Source organism: Barbus barbus (assembly GCF_936440315.1).
Source record: "Barbus barbus genome assembly, chromosome: 30".
NCBI lineage: Eukaryota > Metazoa > Chordata > Actinopteri > Cypriniformes > Cyprinidae > Barbus > Barbus barbus.
In genome coordinates, this window is record NC_136758.1 from 26012377 (window position 1) to 26034360 (window position 21984).

The 21984-nt window shown below is 37.2% G+C and overlaps 2 protein-coding genes across 2 annotated transcripts; both read left to right on the forward strand.

Annotated features, from left to right (window-relative positions):
• Positions 1-173: 173 nt before the first annotated feature.
• On the forward strand, positions 174-16932 carry LOC306850462 (metabotropic glutamate receptor 1-like; the record flags this gene model as incomplete). Its single annotated transcript, XM_079386114.1, has 10 exons — positions 174-283; positions 790-824; positions 928-1596; positions 2865-3114; positions 5766-6001; positions 9528-9774; positions 10099-10267; positions 10380-10506; positions 13894-14824; positions 16107-16932. 10 exons carry the CDS (start codon positions 174-176, stop codon positions 16930-16932), a joined length of 3600 nt encoding a protein of 1199 aa, XP_079242240.1.
• A 3091-nt stretch (positions 16933-20023) lies between these two features.
• LOC306850590 (ras-related protein Rab-32-like) lies at positions 20024-21653 on the forward strand (the record flags this gene model as incomplete). Its single annotated transcript, XM_079386296.1, has 3 exons — positions 20024-20237; positions 20581-20858; positions 21513-21653. 3 exons carry the CDS (start codon positions 20024-20026, stop codon positions 21651-21653), a joined length of 633 nt encoding a protein of 210 aa, XP_079242422.1.
• Positions 21654-21984: the final 331 nt, after the last annotated feature.

Below are 21984 nucleotides of genomic sequence, written 5' to 3' on the forward strand. Positions count from 1 at the left end.
TAATATTTAGAAACAACATATACAATAACAAAAAAAAACATTTTAGATTAGCTGTTCATTTTAAAGAAGACATACCTAATACATACTTGGCTAATGCTATATTAATGTATAATATTTCTCTAATTTTCCTCTGTATTTGTGTGTCTGTGTCTGTGTCTGGTGTGTGAGCTGTGATGATAAAGGAGGAGGTTCCTGCGCTCATGCTGGAGGATGAAAACAGGAGGCTCAGTTTGTGCTCCAGCAGCTCAGGAGAGAGATGTGACGACACGCGCTGTGATTTCAGGTGAGAATGAGCTGATTAAATGAGCAATGAATGCATGACACAGATATAATACTTCAGCCAGATCACTAAACTAGAGTACTGTTAGAAGATATTGCATGCTGACTATTATATTTTAGTTGAATCATAGCACAGAACAGCTAATCTATAGGACACATGAAGCATGTTAAGGAAACTTCTGTCAGTTGTTTCAATGTCTGTTTAATTCAGATACGTCCACAGCAGAAATTTAGGATGATTTCCATTTGTATTGTCTGTGAATGTGAAATATCTGTATCAGAATTCATCTACAAATAATAAGCATATATTTTCATTATGATTGAGTATATCATCGTCCTTTGACAAAGAGAATTTCTGGCTCATCTGTGAGAGAGAACTGCTGTTCATAGAGCTGAACGCTGTACACTGACTGCATGAATTATTAAAAAACAAACCATGAGAGTTTATTGCATCTGTAGGTGCTGCTAGAATGTGCTCTGAAGTGATTCATTCTCATCTTCATTCTGCAGGGAAGCTGTTTGGATGATGATGGCTGGACTGGAATGCAACAAATATCTGTGTCTTAACAGAAAGATGGAGCTGATTTTAACTGAAGACATCTGACACCATGCTGAGAATGAATTTCCTCCTTATTTTGTGTTTCTCAGTCTTATTGTTTTGTACCTGTCCCATCTCATCAGCTGATGTTCATCAGAGGTCAGTGGTTCCCAGAGCAGCCTCCCGCTCGGTGGCAAGGATGGATGGTGATATCATCATCGGCGCTCTGTTTTCTGTCCATCATCAACCTGCGGCAGAGAAGGTCGCGGAAAGAAAGTGTGGGGAGATCAGGGAACAGTATGGGATTCAAAGAGTGGAAGCGATGTTTCATACACTAGATAGAATAAACTCTGATCCAAACCTTCTTCCCAACATTACTCTGGGTTGTGAGATCAGGGACTCCTGCTGGCACTCATCAGTGGCTTTGGAACAGAGTATTGAGTTCATAAGAGACTCGCTCATTTCCATCCGAGATGATAAAGATGGGCAGAAGTGGTGCGTTGAGGGAAATCCTTCCGCTCAGCCGCCGGCCACCAAAAAGCCCATCGCTGGTGTGATTGGACCTGGATCCAGTTCGGTAGCCATTCAAGTTCAGAACCTGCTGCAGCTATTCAACATCCCTCAGATTGCGTACTCGGCTACAAGCATTGATCTGAGCGACAAAACCCTCTTTAAGTACTTCCTTAGGGTTGTGCCCTCTGACACTCTTCAGGCCAGAGCTCTTCTGGATATCGTTAAACGCTACAACTGGACGTATGTGTCAGCGGTTCACACTGAGGGTGAGTTATAGAGCTTTTTTATACAGCTCAGATGTTCTCAAGTATCAGCATGTATCTCAGTTTCTCAGATGGCTCTCCTAAAATACATTAAAAGGACAAAAAGACACAAATTAGTCAGTTCTAACATAGAGCTATACAATTAATTGTGCATAGCAGGTCAGATTCTCTGGTCTTGGAAGAATTTTATGAGAAATGTTTGAGTTCCTAGAGAGATCTTTAACTTGTAATTGCGGACTTAGTCATGTTTGCAGACACATGTGAGATTATTGGGATCTTTCTCTTAGGAGAAACAGCAGAATTAAGCAGAAATCTCCATTTACACCCCATTTAGTCTCTCTGGTGTCCAGGAGAAACAGATCAGGTTTTAAATATATCTTCTTTGTGATTTGTCTTTTCTACATGATCATTCTGTGCTTAAATCTTGAACTGACTTTCAAAAATAGCCCAGATTGCATTTTAAATAACATAAATTTGTCTGTTTGGGATGGTAAAGTGAAATCAGACCAGAAGAACCAGAGGTTACAGTACTTGAATCCAAATATCACTTAAATTCCTCAAAAAGGTCAAACAGTCAGTACATGCTGAGTGTCTTTGAATAGACTTTTTAATCACCATATCATTATCAGGAGATTGATGTTGGTCTCATATCGTGTCACATTATTCCAAATACCTGTGATTTAAAATCTGTGATTAAAAAGTAACATTGTAATCTTCTTAACAGCATTTGTAAGCACAATCAGGGTCACAAGCTGAGTTCTCAAATCATCCAATGAAACAAATATCAGTCATCGTCAGTTCATTCATTCATTTTGAAACAAGTCCAATGTCATATAAACCAATATCAAACATAAGAGTCATTTCAAACATTGAGAATTAATATCAACTAATGTGTCTAGAAATACTTCATTGGATGCATATATTGGTAATACCTGGAGTTCAGAACATTTTTCATTCCAATTCACAATCCAATTCAATGTTATGTGGATGTTTACACTCATAAAATAAAAAGAGCCAGTTCTTACATTCTGAATAGGCAACTCTTCCTATTTACCACAAAAAATGGTCACAACAGGTGTTTTTTTATGTGTAAGATTATTAAAGTTGTAATTTAAATCAGACTAAAGTCTATCTGCAGTCTTCATCTGCTCAGCAGAGGAACTCTGAATACACAGTTAAGCTGTCAAACTCATTGCATTGACACTAAGCTGGACTGAGGCATTGAGAGGCTCTCTGATTTAGGTGCTCTTGTGTTGGCTATCGTTCCTCAGGGAACTATGGTGAGAGCGGGATGGAGGCCTTTAAGGAACTGGCATCTCAGGAAGGTCTGTGTATCGCCCATTCTGACAAGATCTACAGCAACGCTGGGGAGAAGCACTTTGACCGGCTGCTGAGGAAACTGCGAGAGCGTCTGCCCAAAGCTCGTGTGGTGGTGTGTTTCTGTGAGGGGATGACCGTACGTGGGCTGCTCATGGCCATGAGACGCCTTGGTGTAACTGGAGAATTCCTCCTCATTGGCAGGTGACTATTAATTTTTTATTTAATGAAATGTGACACTTCAGGGACACTGGGGACATTTAGAGGCATTAAAGCATAATCCTTGATAGTTTCATAAAGCATCAGATCTGTCAGAGGGATTCTGCTTAGAAATGATCATGATTTCCTGATGCTGCAGGTTTTTATTAATGAGATATTAGAATGATGGATGACTGTCCCTTTAGTTTTTTTAATCAGCAGAACCCTCTATTGTTGGTGTAAAGTATTTTATACCTCTGTCTTGACGCCAAAGCAGTCTCTATGGACTGAAAAGAGGAACATCATTTGGACAAGGCTGCTTTATTCTGGGTCAAGGAGACTGTTTTAAAGGAGGCTAATTCAAAGCTTTATACTTAACTTACTGAAAGACATAGTCACACTAGGCTAATTGGACTAGTTAACAGTGTGCGCACAGTAACAATTAAAATGATTTAGTTGAAAGGAATTTAGTAAATTTATATTGTAACAAAATGTAATTGTTTTGTGGTGTGTTTTATAGATTGGTATTCAGAATTGTGAAAATGTGAAATTAGCTGTTAATATTTACATTATAAAACTACTATTGAGTTTTCAAACTAAAGAAAATTAGAACTCTGAATTCAAATTTCAAACTCTGAACTCAGAAGTTCCAAATGTACAAAAATGGTCAAAGGTCAAGCCTGTGTGTTCCATAAGAAGTACTAATGACTAATTTTAGTATTTTTGTCTGGAAATTAATAGCATTTTTTGGTTTTACATGACAAATTAACTTTTTGAATCCTAGGGTGTAGGTTTGATTGGGAACGTACTGTAAACTGTAACAGCACCCCCCCCCCCCCCCCCCCCCCCATCCAACTACTCCAACATTTTCACATTTATGATCAACTTTGGACCACAGTTTCATATCATCTAAAGTCTTTATTTATAGCTATGGTAGCTAACATGCTCATAATTCATAAAGAGAGCATTTTTATGTTAGCATATTCATCAGACTATAATTATACAATTTTGATTATGATTATGTAAAACCATCAACATTACAGCAGCAGTTTTACAGATGTATTCTTTGGATTGTTTGACTATATAGCAAAATACTATTTATAGCAAATGACTATATAGCAAAAAGTCAACTAATTTGTGTTTCCCGCTAGCCAAATTTCACATACATAAACAAAAATCTGGCGCTAAAATCTGTCTCTCTTTTTTATTCAGAGTTGTTCTTGAAAAGTATATGAAAACTATTCAAAGCTCTGTTAATTCTAAAGCAATCAAAAATATATCTCTATATTCATCTTACAGTATGTGTCCTCTTAAGGTGTACATTTATTACTGTTTTTGTTAACCTGGCAACATATCCCTTATGAAATTTATGGTTTTACTGTTTAACAAAAAAAAGAAAGAAAGAAAGAATCAGAAAAGCCCATATCAAAATCAAAAGATTCACGAACCTGCTCCGAAGTTCTGAAGCGCTTTGAAGTCCTGATCTGAATCAAATTGATTTGTGATACGCTATCCGATTGTAGCGCTTCGAAACAGTGAATCACTTTTTGCGATGCAATGGTTTAACTGATTTGGGGTTTTGAAAAGCTCCATTTCAAGGACGTACTTTTCTAGCGTAATTAACTTCTCAGGTAATATTAATGGTATAACCTATTTCAGATTCAGCCAAAATGACAACAGCCGTGGTTACATACACATATATTCAACTGTTTGATCAAAACTATTGTAGTCGCTGGATACTGGTAGGGACATGTCCCTAGCATCCCTAATAAATTCTAAGCCCTTGATAGAATCATTGTTTCGATTCTTGGTGCTCCTGACACCACACACGCTTGCTGGTCACAGCTGTACATGGAACAAAAAACATGCCAAAACATGCATGTTTCAAAAACACCTTTCACAAACCAATTGGAAAAGATTTATTGAAAGTGTAATCTGTTAAATGCAATCAGCAAATCATCAAAGATTTATCAGTTTGTTTTCATTAAAATCCACTCCTGGGACATACAATTGGAAGCAATTTGAATAAAAGTTGAAGCAACACTTGATTGTGGCATTTCTTTGGTAAACTGTAATCACTTTGGGAACACACAATGCTTGTCAGCTGCTCATGGTAAATTGTCATTTGTGAAATATGAAGTGTCAACTAATAATAGTAATTTTTTGGCGTGCTGCCGAGAAGATGCTGAGAGGCAGATGGTGCTGATGATGCCATGACCACAGAAAGAGACCTTTATTATGAGCTCAAACAACACACGTTCAAGCAGGGATGGACTGGGACTAAAAAACAGCATGGGATTACATCTTGCTATTATATAGTTCATGTAAATGTTTTCATGCATTTTTGACATGCTTGAAATAGCAGCTTATTCATTGCAAAGGCAGCCAGCTGTACAATATTTTATCTTGAATGTTGTAGCTAAAAGCATCAGAGAAGATTATATCAATCAGCTGGGAGTCATCATCACATCACTTGATGATGAACCGTCTAACACAAAGTAAGTGTTATGCATGCTGAGTCTGTTCTTTAGCCTGTGCTAAAGTAGGTCAATGCACTCGAGTGTCAGTGTTATTCAGGCATTGCAGTTGAGAGATTGAAGAGGAAGCTGGTGGTAATTAGGTGACTAATTAGACACTCTGTGACCCGTTTCCTTCAGTGATGGCTGGGCGGACAGGGATGAGGTCGTGGAGGGCTACGAGCGGGAAGCTGTGGGCGGCATCACCATGAAGCTACAGTCAGAGGAGGTCACATCCTTCGATGAGTATTACCTGAAGTTACGACTCAACACCAACAATAGAAACCCCTGGTTTGCTGAATTCTGGCAGCATCGTTTCCAGTGCCGCCTCCCAGGACATCCACAAGAAAACATGAATTATAAGAAGAACTGCTCAGGTACAAGGAGAGAGAGAGGCTGTATATGGGTCATTCCGAGTATGCAGTACATGTCTAGTATGCAGTACTTTTTCATGTCCCGTCATTGTGTTTTATTTCATTACAAAAATCACAAATAAGTGAACGTAGAGGTGAATTTTAAAGAATTAACTTGTTAATTCTCTTTAATGCGTAACGGGCAAATGTTACACATTAACTTCTAAAAAAAGAAACTTCATACAGAAATTAAAATTTGCTAAATATTTACTCACTCTCAGGCCACGCAAGATGTAGATGAGTTTGTTTCTTCATCAAAACAGATCTGGAGAAATTTAACATTGCATCACTTGCTCACCAATGGATCCTCTGCAGTGAATGGGTGCCGTCAGAATGAGAGTCCAAACAGCTGATAAAAACATCACAATAATCCACACCACTCCAGTCCATCAATTAACATCTTATGAAGCAAAAGACATATCCATCATTATGGCGTTTTAACTCTAAACCATTGCTTCCAGCTAAAACATGAGTGCTTTCGTTTGAATCAGGAGAGAAATATGCACAGATCAAGCACCACTGAAAACTACTTGGATAACAGAGGATGGAAGGGGTGTTATTTTGGATTATGAACTGGTATTTTGGACTGGCACAATCATTTGTAAGTGTAAGTGTGAGCAATGGCTTTTAAGGATTCTTTGATGTTTTGTGGCAATAGTTACTTGTCATGCAAAAAAAAAAACAACCCAAAAACAAATCATCCTGTTTGATCAAATTACAGAGTTCAAAAGTACGGCAGAACAGGAATGACCCATTTTGCATGCTATAGCTGTTATTTCCCAAAACAAAAGGAAATGAAACGCATACCTATTGGGCTTATAATAATCTAAAATCATATTTTTGTGTTTTTTCTCTTTTTGTATATTTGAAACCTGCTGATTGAAAAGGTGATCTAGGTAAATTGACTGTTTTTATGGCACATTTCTATCTGGCTGGGTTGATATTTAACATCAGCTGAAGCGCTGTTTTGAGACCACACTCAGTAAGCATGTTGTCAAATAACACCTGACTTTATTTTCTGCATTTGCAGTGCCACATTTTGTTTCACAAAGCAATATATTTATGTTTTAGCTTGTTAGATGCTTTTAAATTTTTTGGAGTTTTACACAACTAGAGTCATATTAAGGTATAATAATTCCAGGGAAGCATGCCACTCACTTTATTATCTGATCTACGTTTATGCTATTTTCATGTTGTTTGTCCATATTTTTTTACAGCATTGCTTTGCTATATCATTTTTTTTAACGTTTTTTTTTTAAATTAGTTTTAGGCAAAAGGTAAACTTTATGCAAACTGTTCATTTTAACTTTTTGAAATGTGAACATAAACAGAAAATGAAAACTGTTACAAATAATCAAACAGAGAAATAGTCATAGTCTGCTGTTCTGTTATTATTTCTTTGTCTAGAACTGCAAGATGGTAAGTGAATATTTTTCTGAAGAGCTAACGTGGAGGCACTTCACTTCAGCAATATAGATAGAGGTCGACTGATATAATACAACCATATGATTTAAAAATAAATGATGTTGTGTGACTATCTTTTTACTGTGTATTTTCATATCAGATAAGTGAGTTTACTATTGTCAATAAGGTCACAATGCAGCAATGAATATCGGTTGACCTCTAATATATGAAGTTATTGGGATGTTTTTTTCCCCCAAAAAGAAATGAGCATCTAGCATCTTGAACTTTATATCCCAATAACAGCTAGATTTATCATGCCAGTTGGCTTTGCTGCATGTTCCAGTGGGGACCTCTTTTAAGCTCCAAACATTTTTAGTTGCTTGTGCTAATATGAATCAGAGCCTTCAGAGAGAAGAAATTAAGAGGTCACGCTTCTTATTTCTATAGATTCGGCTTACAACATGCATCTGCTAAACATGCACAACTGAAGAAAAAAAAAATTAATAAGAAGATTGTATCGATGTCATACTGTGACTATGGTGAAAAATGTTTTGGTGTTCACTAATTTTGACAAAAATAACAGTGAACAGACACATTATCATCTGGTGTCGTATTGTAAATAGGGTGTAAACAGTAGTGAATTATATGGTGACTATTTCTTTCTTTACTCATAAAAAATAAATATTTAAAAATAAATGAAGCTAGACAGCACGTCCTTTATTGTTTGTTCTTCAAATTTTTTTATATCTGATTATAGGAATGATTTTGATGAATTGTTGATGAGATGATATTTAGGTGGAGATATCATAGCACAGTATCATATCCTTACTGAAGCTTCCAGTCCTAATTATTGCACTTTGCATGTAAACAAAACTTGGATATACCAAATAAAAAAGATGTCATTTTTGAACATAAATGATCTAAAAGAGAGCCAGAGGGTTAGAAACACTGAGAAATCCTCACAATCTGCCTCTATTATTAATAAAACGTGTACAATATTTAATGTTTCAGTTTTTCTCAAAGTGTCACTGTTATATTATGGTTGGTGCCCATCCCACAAAATTAGGGATTGACAAGCAAAGCATGCCTAGGTTTTAGCTTTCGCCCGTTGCTTGCTGCAATGCACTTTAACTTACAGATATAATGTGAGAGCCATGTTACGATGAGCGTTTTCTTTGAATATGTATTATTTTATCTTTGAAATACACCATAGTTATCAGCTATGGTGCCTGATACTGCTTCCTGCTGGCTTGTTACAGATCACCAGATAATGAGCTGATAGGGTGTCCTTTGGCATTGCCTGTTCCTTTGAATTAACACAGCGATCTTTTTTTTTTCCTTCAATTGTCAGCCACATTTACTTTGATTCATGAGGGAGATGGGCAAGAATGAGAACATGAATGAATAATTAATTTCCTTGCTCAATTAATAATAATGTCACCATCATGTCCATTACTAATTAAATGCAGAGTTGGGTTACATAAATGATTTGCTTCGCCATGGCGACTGCATTTCGTTTGATCTTCTGTGTTAATGCTGCTGTCTTTTGATTCACTGTCCAATAGAAAAAGACAGAACTTACTGTCCTGTCGCCCGTGGCTTAGGAATAATGATGTCTTTGGACACCCTCTCGTTCCCTTTCAAGTGCTCAAAAATTGCTAAAAAATGGGGTCTGGAAATATCATGTCTGAATTGTTACAGTGGTGATTTTCATTGTGATTTTTATTCCAGCAAAAGCCTTTTAGCTGCAAAATGTGGAACTTTTCAGAATTTGCTTGTATTCCTGAATGATTTCCTGCAGTCAACATGAAATCAAAATTGACCCTGTTTGCTTTCTTAATGCATGTTTCTTTATTTACTGCCAATGATTCATTAGTGCACGTTATTCTAAAGAAAACTTCATTGGATATATGAAAAGATTAACACCACTTAGGGCATGTAGGCTGTTGGTAATGTCAACCATTTGTCAAACAGCTGTTTAGATCTATAAATATAGATCTATATTTAGTTTCATGTTGACTAAAACACACAGGTTGCATTGCAGTGATGCTCTAATAATTACTTTTTGGTTTGCTGATTCTCACAGGTTATGAAAGCCTAGAAGACAACTATGTCCAGGACAGTAAGATGGGCTTTGTCATTAATGCCATCTATGCCATGGCTCACGGTCTTCATGACATGCATGAGCACTTGTGTCCGGGTCACGTGGGACTTTGTGAAGCCATGGACCCCATTGATGGCAGCAAACTGCTGGAATTTCTCCTCAAGACCTCGTTTACTGGTGTGTCTGGAGAAGATGTGTGGTTCGATGAAAACGGGGACTCGCCAGGCAGGTCAGTCTTACTTACTGGCCTACATAAATCTATGTTTTATGCACTAAATGAATAACACAAAAATAGCTATTAATTAATTGTTAAACCACCATGGAGCATGCGTCCAATAAGTCCAATGGCCTGACTTTGGAAAACAGGCATTTCTGGATGTTTTGTCCATAATTCAACATTCAACGTTTTGCATTAGTAAAGTGCATTTATTCCAAAGAAAATTGGGTCACAACCCAATACCTAGGTTTAGGGGTTTGTTTAAATTACTAACCCTTACTATGAGCGATAATAATAGTTGTATTGTAGATGAAGTTCCTTCTCTCTTTTTTAAAGGTATGACATAATGAATCTGCAGTTTGTGGAGCCTGGCGTTTATGACTATATAAACGTTGGGTCGTGGCATGAAGGCATTTTAAGGATCGATGATAATATGATCCAGATGAACCTCAGTGAGATGGTCCGATCTGTCTGCAGTGAGCCCTGCTCCAAAGGAGAGATCAAGGTTAGTTTGTATATTTATTAGTAAAAACTCTCATGCAAAAAGTTCCCTTTATTTCCCCTGCATCTATTTCTTCTTAAAAACAAAGTAAAACGTGTGTAATGTGTCTTCGCAGGTGATCAGGAAAGGGGAGGTGAGCTGTTGTTGGATCTGTACGGCCTGTAAGGACAATGAATATGTCCAGGATGAATTCACCTGCAAAGCCTGTGAGCTGGGATGGTGGCCGGACAAAGAGCTTCAAGGTACTTCATTTGCAATAGTCATCATTTGCAGTGGTCATTTTGTTCAACTTCAGGCCTAGACTTTAAACCTGGAGAAATTAGAAATTTGAATTGTTGTAGCTTAAAGCAGCTGAAAGCATTATCACATCAGCCCAAATATTCAATAAATTAAAACTATGAAAAAGTGTAATGCTAACATAAATGTGATTTGGTTTTAATTTCAAGGATCAACAGATGTTTCTCCTAAAATTCCTCAGGAGGAATAACAATAGATGCAAATGAGACTACACTTGATATAATGTCAAAGTATAGACCTGTAAAATTAAGTTGCATAGTACTGTTCAAAAAATGTATATTCTTTGAAGAGAAATGTACTGAAAAGTACTGAAATCTTGTATTTTGGTTGGCTTTGGTATTTTGGTTTCTTGAGGTTGAGATCTCTTCTGAAGCTGTAGAGGACACCTATGATATTACTAAAATCAGCAGAAGAATGAGGCAAAAGTCTCCATTTTATATCCATTTGATTTCTTACTGTAGTTGTCTAAGGGAAACAATTGACAAACTAAAAGGAAAGCATGTGGCATAATTAACATTTTTAAATTGGAAATGTTTTTGTTAAGCTAAATATTCAAAGATATAACTTGTCTTCAACCTTTAAAATTCAGTGTCACCATTTATGCCAGACAAGAATGACACTTCAAATCGAACGGCTTTTCGAGGAAAGGTGTGATATTATTTTTCTAAGCAATCAGACTGTTTTTATATGACAATAGAATTACTGTGGTGACTTTTGCACGGACATGTACATGCACACCTGTTTTCTTCAGTAAATGTTAAAGTGTTGTTAATGATTTTCCTACATTGTTTGAATCACTTTAATTGGTTTTGAGTTTTGAAGTCAAAGGAAAAAGCATGTGTCTGAATCAAAGCATCATAGATGCGTCATCAAACATCCATGCAGAATCCCTTTCTCCACGTCTTACATTACTGATTTGGCTTTTTAAAAGACCTTCACTGTCCTATTTTCAAAAGGTTTCCCATGACACCTGAAGGCCATTTATCATTTTTACAGATTGCTTGCGCCGTACAACTTATCGCCAGTGACAGCCCTACTTCACTGCCTACTTCTCTGGCCTATTTTCAAACACTGTGATGGTCAATGTCAATGCAGCAGCCTAAAGTGTCCTAGCAATGTATTTTTCATCAGTTCACTATAGTATAGCTCCATTCTATGCTACTGCCGTAATGCACAGATTCACCGTAGCTCAGGAATAACCCATGTGCATGGGACAAATACAGATTTAATTTGTGATGCATGTAAATTGTTGTCCTTGTGCTCTCCTTGAGTTCTATCATTGGTAAAGTGTCTGGCTCTCATGAATACTGGTGTTGATAATGAGGAAGCATTGGTTTCCTCTCTCCTACTGCAGTCTCTCAAGTCTCCTTTGGCTTGGTTCTTTCTTAGGTTGGTCCCTTAGTGGAAGGGCTGTTTATTTTTAGGTGAGCTGGAAACCTACTTTGGTACTTGGTGCATAAGCGAGCTGGTCACACTCAGATGGCCAGTCCTAAAAAGGCACGAAGCAATGCGAAGTGTATGCTTTTACCATTTTTAATGCATATTCAGCAATGCATGCTTTGATCTAAACCCCTTGTTGACCTCTTAAGAGTGTTTTGGTGGAAGCATTAATTCATAATGTCTCACACCCTATGACTATAGACATATGAGTCCACAGTAAAATTGGAAAAATCTATGCAGGTGTGTTTTGAGTATTTCTGGACTGTTGCTAGATGGCGAGAGAACCAAAGCATAAATTGTGAGAGTGGTTTCCAGGGCTTAATAAGATGTTCAAAGGTGTTTTAGTGTGTTGTGCAGTTGCTAGGTTGTTCAAAATGGTTACTAGGTGGTTTCTTACTGACCCAAATCAAAAGAACCCACCCCGAAAATGTATGGCCAGTTAAGACATTGTTTTTGGTTGCTGAAGTGCTCTGAGTATAGTATTCAGAATTCACAGTGGTTACTTATTGTCCCATGTGTTTTCAAAAATAAATAAATACAAATATACAAGTCGTTGCCAGGGCATTACTATGCAGTTGCTTGAGTGGGTTTCAAGTTGTTTGGTGGTTGCTTTCTAGTAAAAAACAAAACATCAATAGAACATGTTTTTGGCTGGTTGCCAAGATGTTGCTTTGTGGTTTTCAAAGTGTTTCGAGTATTTTTGTGTCTTGCTCTGTGGTTTCTAGGATGTTTAAAGTGATTACTTACTGTCCAATGAAAAAAGGTATTGCCAGGGCATTGCCATGCAGTTGCAGTTGTTTGACTTATTGCTCCTAGACTGTTGGTTACTTAATGGTCCAAATCAACAGAAATCATCCCAGAATTTTGTGGGTTGTTGCCAAGGTGTTGCTATGTGATTGTTCTTCTTGGTGCTCTCGGTGGATTTGGGTACATTGCTATGTGGTTGCTAGGGTGTTCAAAGTGTTGCTCACTGTTCCATGTAAAAGACCGTTGTAACCAGGGTGTTGCTATGCAGTAGCTATGAATGCTTTAAATAGTTGCTAGGGTGTTCGTTACTTAATGGTCCAAATGACCAGGTCTCAAATGGTCAAATAGTCTCATCCCAAAATTTTATGGACAGTGGCTAGGATGTTGCTATGTGGTTGCTAAAGTATTATGAGTGTTTTTTGTACATTGCTGTGTGGTTGCTAGGGTGTTGTTAGGTGGTTACTTACTGGTCCAAGTTAAAAAATAATAATAATAACTTCCCCACATTTTGTGGGTCGTTGCCAGGGTGTTGCTATGCGTTTCTTCTTAGCACTCTGCATGGGTCTTGGTGTGTTGCTCTGTGGTTGCTAGGGTGTTAAAAGTGGTTACTTAATGTCCCATTTAATAAAAAAAATGTTGCCAGGTTATTATTATGAGTTTATAAATACCTGCTTGGATGTTGGTTACTTAATGGTCCAAATCAACAGAGCTCCTCCTAAAGTTTTTTGGGTTGTTCCCAAATTGTTGCTATGTAGTTTTTAAAGTGTTTTAAGTGTTTTTGTGCATTACTATGTGGTTAGGGTGTTGCTAGGTTGTTACTTACTGGGCCAAGTTTGTGGGTTGTTTCCAGGGTGTTGCTATGCAGTTGCTTTAAGTACTCTTATATTGCTATAAGAGTGTGTTGTTGTGCAGTTGATAGGGTGTTCAAAGAGGTTACTTACTGTCCTTTGTTAAAAAAAAAAAGAAAGTTTTTTTTGGGTCAGAAAAAAAGTCTGATGCTTAGAAAATTATTTGCACACCATTAATAGCACAATATAAGCAAGAATAATAGGGATGCTTGCCTTAGCAAACATTACGATTAATATTTGAATGCATTGTGTTCATAGTCTCACATATGATCTAATCATTTTGTCTTGTCTCTTCAGTCTGTGAGCCCCTTCCCCTGCGCTACCTGGAGTGGAGTCATCCTGAATCCATCGCGGCTGTCGTCTTTTCATGTCTGGGCATCCTAGTGACCAGTTTCGTCACCTTCATCTTCATACTGTACCGAGACACACCAGTCGTCAAGTCCTCCAGTCGTGAACTTTGCTACATCATCTTGGCTGGCATCTTCCTGGGTTACATTTGCCCCTTCACTCTCATCGCCCGTCCCACCATAGCCTCGTGTTACCTGCAGCGCCTCCTCGTGGGTCTGTCAGCCTCCATGTGCTACTCGGCTCTCGTCACCAAGACCAACCGCATCGCTCGAATTCTGGCCGGCAGCAAGAAGAAAATATGCACTCGCAAACCACGCTTCATGAGCGCCTGGGCGCAAGTAGTGATCGCGTTCATCCTCATCAGCGTGCAACTGACTTTAGAGGTCACACTGATCATCTTGGAGCCTCCAGAGCCCATTAAAGCGTACCCAAGTATTCGAGAAGTTTTTCTAATATGCAACACCAGCAATTTGGTCATGGTTGCGCCATTGGGCTACAATGGCCTGCTCATTCTCAGCTGCACCTATTATGCGTTTAAAACTCGCAACGTCCCTGCCAACTTCAACGAGGCCAAGTACATCGCCTTCACCATGTACACCACCTGTATTATCTGGTTGGCCTTTGTGCCGATCTACTTCGGCTCCAACTACAAGATCATCACCACATCGTTCTCTGTGAGCCTCAGTGTGACGGTGGCTCTCGGCTGCATGTTCACACCAAAAATGTACATAATCCTCGCCAAGCCCGAGAGGAACGTACGCAGCGCGTTCACCACCTCCGACGTGGTGCGCATGCACGTGGGTGATGGGAAAATTGCTTGCAGGAGCAACAGCCTGCTAAACATGTTCAAACGCAAGAAGAACGCACCTGGAAATGCCAAGTAAGTAGCTCAGCGGCATTAGCACAGTCTCTCTCCGTCCTGTTGAGTTAGAGCCCATGGGTCCAGTCCTGTTATTCCAGCTTCTCTCCAGATCTTAAGATCATGCCATTTTCAGGAGCTTCTTCAATTAACGTCTCTCTCAGACATTTTGTGATTTGCAGGTCAACTACAATTAAAACCTGCACACCCGGGGCGTCTGAGCAGCAGGGCTGGGAGAGCCTGTGGGACTATAGTAGCTTTAAATGTATGTAATGGGAAAGAGCAAGAATTATTATTGTTCCTCTACCAGTTTTTGAGTCGCTGGTCGTTATGATGGTGTGTATTAGTAATGGTTGAAATTTGTCAACTGGAAGAGACTTTGTTATAATTTTTATACCAGTAGACAAATGAAGCATAAAGCAAAAATAGAGAGAAGGACTTGTTCCAAACAAGTCCAAGATCTTTGTGCCTAGTTGTTTTACGGTTGTGATTGTTGCATAATATAGTATGCATAATATATGTACATGTATATTGGCTGTCTTGCAATGGCTCTGATAAAAATTGAAAGTTATAACTATTTGTTTATAATATTAGTCTTTTGTGTTAATAACCGAAGCGGTTTCTGCACTGATGCCAGACTAATTCATTTGTTATGAATAATCTGATATTTTGCTTAGAGTCTAATAACTTCCAGATAAAATGTGAAAATGATAGAATGAGATGAAATTCCTTTTATTTGTAATGTATATTGGGATTTAAAGTGTGGTCCAAAAGTTTGAGAGCGCTAATAGAAACGCTTCTATTTTGCTGTGTTTTAATGTAATATTTAATATTTTAATATATTCAATTAAATATTTTAATGTTATAGTATACATTTATATTTATGCAGTATTATTTCAAATATATTTTATTTTAAAAATATATATATTTCCAAAATATTTGAGTAAAAAGTTTGAATTTTCACACAAATTCAGATTTTTCAAAGTTTAGGGGTTTTTTTTTCTTTAATGACAGCAGCATTTTACAGCAAGTTTATGTGAAAAAATATCACATATTGACTTTTGGACCTCGCTGTAAAATATTACTTTAATATAAATTTGCTTACAGTATACTGTGATTTAAGATCTTGTTCATATTAGAATGATCTGTAAAAATAAAAGTTTTTAAGCATACGCCAAATATCTGAATAATAATATTCAGTATATTTCTTTTGCACAATTTTTTACACGAACCAGAAATGTTGTTCTTGTGTTCACCTTTCTCGGTTCCTGTGAAATAACAGCCGTCTTTATTTTGTTCATAGTTCTAATGGAAAGTCTGTGTCATGGTCTGAACCAGGTTCAAGACATCCTCCGAAAGGGGAACACATGTGGCACAGACTGTCTGTACATGTGAAGAGGCAGGAAGCCGGATCCAATCAGACGGCTGTCATCAAACCCCTAACTAATACCTACAATAACCCCGGCATGGAGTTTTCCAATTTAAGCACCAAGACTCTATATAATGTAGCCGAGGAAGACGAGAGCGACCCGATCAGATACAATCCCTCGGGCAGCCCTCCTCTGATGGCTCTCAGGCACTCGCCTGTCAGCAAGCCTATGAAGGAGGCGGGCACCGATATGTCATTTTATACTCCCGAGCAACACGTGTCACAAAAAAACAGTGTTCTCCCTCAACATTGTATTGCGGATCAAGAGATGCTCAAGTTCAGTTCAAACATGCCCGATCTGGATGAGATCATTAGCCTGCCCAAGCTGGGCGATGGGGTGATTTTGCCCCTTCAGCCCCAAATATTGCGCCCGCATCCGATTTTGCCCATGCAACTGGGTGCGTACCCGGATGAACCCTCCTCCCCTTTGGAGGATGTTGAAAACGAGCAGTTCGGGCTTCTTCGTGGCTACATGTATGACAATGCGCAGATCCACGACGAGGAGGAGTTGGTGCAGATTAAAATGGCAATGGAAGACTCTCTGGCCCTTATGCCACCTTCTCCGTTTCGGGATTCGCTCGGCTCGGGCAGCCCCGTTCCCAACTCCCCTGTGTCAGAGTCAATCTTATGCATGCCGCCAAGCGTAACGTACGCCTCCGTCATTCTCGGAGACTATAAGCAAAGCTCCTCGACCCTTTGAAATCTATTTTAGGAGATCATGTCTGCTCCAGCTTTGTAAAAAAATAATAGCTACTGTACTAGTTTGTGCAATAATGTGACTGTAAGTCGCCTGCAATGGAGAGCTTTAATATTATTTATGGTTAATTTAAAGAGTGTATATAGAAGTGAATGTATGTTGAGCAGGGTCCAAAATTAAGACTTGCCAAGTGCAAAAGGCACATAACATTTTGCCAGTACATCTTTCACAGTTTCACAGACATGGAGAAGCTTGTGTACCATCTACTTATTTTAAATGATTCAGTGTTAGTATTAAAAATAATAAGGTTTTATACTGTTTTCATTTTAATTTTAGTTCAAGTTTTAGTCATTTTGTTGTTTTTTTCTTTTTCTTTTTCTTTAAATATGCCCTGTATAATTTATATTAATTTCTGTTTCAGTTATTTTAGTCTTTTTTTATATAGTTTTACTTGTAGTGAACGATAATAACCCAGAAATGAACAATAAAACAAAATACTGTTTAATGGTTGGAAAATATTTAGTAAATTCACCTGAAATTTGCAGGTGTGGCAAAAATATACTCTTATAGTTTTTATTTACAGTTTCGGTAATTTTGTGTTTTTGTCATTTTTAGTAGTTATTTTTTTTGTCTTTTTTCCTTTAAAGGGTTAGTTCACCCAAAAATAAATTCTGTCATTAATTACTCACCCTCATGTCGTTCCAAACCCGTAAGAGCTTCGTTCATCTTCGAAACATGAATTTCAATATTTTTGATCAAATCTGAGAGCTCTCTGACCCTCCATAGACAGCAACTGCAATGTTCCCAGGACCAGAAACGTAGCAAGGACATCGGTACAATAGTCCATGTGACATCATTGGAGTGGTTCAGCGTGGTTTATACATTCAGCATGCGTGCGATTACGTTCTGGGGTACTCTCCAAAATGGATGGTAACTCGGGGAGAAGAATTGTTGAATAAATGATATTATATTTTCTTTGCCCACCAAAAGTATTCTTGTAGCTTTGTAAAATTATGGTTGAACCACTGTCACATGGACAGTTTTACCGATGTCCTTGCTACGTTTCTGGACCTGGGAACATTTCAGTTGCATTGCTATTTACAGACGGTCAGAGAGCTCTCAGATTTGATCAAAAATATCTTCATTTGTGCTCCAAAGATGAATGAAGGTCTTACAGGTTTGGAACGGCATGAGGGTGAGTAATGAAAGACAGAATTTTCATTTTTGGGTGAACTAACCCTTTAATTGTCTATATAACTTTTATTGATTATTTAGTACTTTAAACTAAATGAAAATGAGATGTCCTGGCAACCAGCTGAAATCAAAATAAGTTGTTTTTTAATAGTTTATTACATACGGCTAACATTTATTTATTTGTTCATTTATTTAATGTTTCTTTATGTTTTTAGTTTTAGTTAACAATAATAACCTTGAAATGAACGATAAAGCAAAATACAGTTCAGCATCCTGTAATTTTTCTCAATTCACCCGCAGTAGGCAGGTGTGGCAAACAGGTTAATTTTGGACCTTAATGTCAGTGCCGGATCGTATAAAAGCAGGAACCAAACGTGTCGGTGCGCTTTGATTTGTGTCACTATCACTTGCTTTAGTATAGCAGCAGTAGTTGACATGAAACCAACACCAGTCATTGTAATGCTGTGTATTCTGAGCTCTTTATGCTTTTCATAATAGATCAAAGTTGCAGAAAACAACCACTGTAGCAGAAAATGAAGATTTAGGAATTCAAACAATGTGCAGCAACTCTATCAGTGACTATTTAATGTGTTTAAGGTGTTTTATACAATCATAACTTTTATAAACTGCATTTTAAAAGTCTATATTAAAATAAACATGATCATCAAACAGTTTTAGGTCTAGTTAAAGCATCAAATCATGCAGCATATGTATGCAGTAAACTATAATAAGTGTAGATAACAGATGCCTAGTAAATTTGGTAGCACAATGTAGCAAAAAATCAGTGGTTTTTAAGTGCCAATGTCAAAACCAACTGTATTTTTTTCATGCCGTGTTGTTTTTATGTACTTTTTGTATAGTTTTTGTGTTTAAAGTACAGTAGGAAGTGTATATATTATTCTATTTATGTGTGATTTTTTTTTATAATGAAGAAAATGTAAATGTATATCATATATCTCTGTATTTAAATGGTCATAACATAAAGTTAGAGTTTGTATTATTACATGGACTTTTCCATTAGACATTATTGTCTGTATTTGGTAACTGTTGATTAAATGTTTTCATATCAGCTCCAAATGCTTATACTTCATAAAGTCAGTGTGTTAATGAAGATTCAAGATCCCCTAATGCTCAGCAGGGCCACCGACGGCACTTTCACCAGAATGTACCACAGTGTAGACAGTTATATACTCTTGTTATGACCATTTAAGTCTTATATGACATGACGGTTACTAAATTATTATGGGATTTTAAGCAGTTATAGAGGATTGTATTCAGGTAACTTTTTAGATATTATCTGAAATGATTATGCTGTAAGTTTTCTTTTTTTCTGTTGCAGTGCAATATGTGTTGTCAGATTGCATAGACTTGAAACTATACTTTAGCTTTAAGAAAACATTTGTGCTATTAGATTTTTTAAAAGAATCAATCATTGTATGAGCCTAGATGTAGCTATCTTAAGATAAACTACATGTTTCTACATTTAGTTCTGCTGTATTTGTCAGGAATTGCTTAGCTTATCATTTTAGTGGGCATGTTTTATTAGGTTTATGATAAATATTGTATATTTTGTAAATAAGCTCTCAGGGTTGTTTCTGCGGTAGGTGTTTAGTTAATAATTTCCTAAAATGTGACCAGTTATTGCTTTCATATGACCAAGTTAAAGCTGTCTTCAACACCCGTGTGTCTCACTGTCACTTTATGCACGCTTTGCACCTGAAACGCTCAAAATGCATGAACTTTGATTTACCTTGTAAAATCTTTGTTTTACTGTTTTTAATGCTGGAAACTGTCTGTGTTCTTGGTAGCATGGTTGGAAAACGCGATAGGGATTTAACTGGCAGAATAAATCTGAAGTAGGTCATTTACAAAAAGCAATTTGTTATCGCTCTCCAGGAAAATGTCAGGAGACTCAGAATTAGGATTCTCTGAACATTTATTTAAAGTTTTGGTGATTGGAGACCATAAAGTTGGGAAAACCAGCTTTGTTAAACGATATGTGAAAAATCAATTCTACGAGGAGTTGAAAACGACTATAGGTGTGGATTTTTCCATGAAGGTGATAGATTGGGACGGTCACACACGGGTCAGATTACAGCTGTGGGATATAGCAGGTAAGTCTTTCTTTAAACCTGAAATTAGGTTGTTATTTTAATAGGTCATAATAGGTCATCAGTGCATAATGTTGATGTATATGAGAAAAAGGGCATCAGGAGCAAAATAGAACAGAAATGTATCTAACTTTGACAAAAAATAGTTGTTTTTTAGTTCTACTGATCCTCATAAGGGGTAATTATCAACCATTTAGTGGCACAGTTTCACTTTCAGATTTATATTTGACTAGAAATCTCTAGGCAAGAAAAATGTGTCATGCTGTTATGAATTAGGACCGCAATTCTGCATCTCAAAGGCTAATTTGGTGCTTTCTGATTAAAGTGTTTTTTCTTGGTTATTTAGGTCAAGAGCGTGTAAGGGGACTGAACCGTGTGTACTTCAAGGGATCCAGTGGTGCACTTGTTGTGTATGATGTGACAAACGGGTCAACATTGGATGGAGCTCTGAACTGGAAACGTGAACTCGATGGTCAAGTAATGCTGAAAAATGGCCGTCCGATCCCTGCTGTTCTACTGGCCAATAAATGCGATGAGACTAATGTGTGTCGGAGGAATGCCTCTTTTCTGGAGAAACTCTGCCAGGAGAAGGGCTTCATTGGATGGTTTCAGACATCAGCAAAGGTGGCTTGATTATTATCGTGCCATTTCCATATTTAGACCAATTTTCAATAAGAAACGGGGGTTTTTCAATCCTCACCCAACCAGCGCCCTGCCTCTATGTGTTTGTATTAATTATACTTAATATAAACTTAATTTTTTTTAACTTATGAAAGAAGTCTCTTCAGCTCACCAAGGCTGCATTTATTTGATCAAAAATACAGTAAAAATAATAATATTGTGAAATATTATTAGTTTAAAAGAACTGGTTTCTATTTAAATATATTTTAAAATGTAATATATTCCTTTTTTTGTGAACAATTTAAAATATATATATATATATTTAAAAGGCAAACTATAAAATGTAATTTATTCCTGTGATCAAAGCTGAATTATCAGCATCATTACTCCTTCAGTGTCACATGATCCTTCATAAATCATTATAATATGCTGATTTGCAACATTTCTTATTATTATCAATAATGATCATGTGCCACTGAAGACTGAATTAATCATTGTTTTTTATGAAAATATTGTTTATAGTTTAAGAAATTGTATGTTTTAACCACTATCTATAATATTGCCTATAGTATTATAAGTGTATAGTAATGTCACGTCTACTATTCCACTTCTGTTTCATTACTTCAATGGTGTTTTATGGTTTTGTTTGCGTCTTAGGAGAATATCAATGTGGATGAAGCTGCTAAATTCCTCGTTAAGCACATTCTCCAGAATAATGAGGAATCAGTGAAAGAAGAAGAGCAGAACATGCAGATCAACCTGAAGCAGCAGTCAAAGAGCAACTCTACCTGCTGCTGATTCAAAATCCCAGTCTGAGAAGCTTCCTTATTGAGGTTAAACTCAAGGGATAACTGTGCAGAATTCTTTCTGTATAGCGTATCATTTTGCAATTTGTATTTTTTATATATTTTATTTTATTGTCAATGATTAATACTCATCTAAACATTTTGGGGGCCACGAGCAAGTACCATGTTGGATGAGTTTCATGCTGAGTATCTAATAAATACCTCTGCGGCGATGCGTCTCATTTCCCCTGCTAATCTGTTACATGCTCACGGGTTATTAAATACATCAGCATGCAAGGACTGGAGACTAACTGAGATCCGCCGTACGCACTTCAGCTTACAAC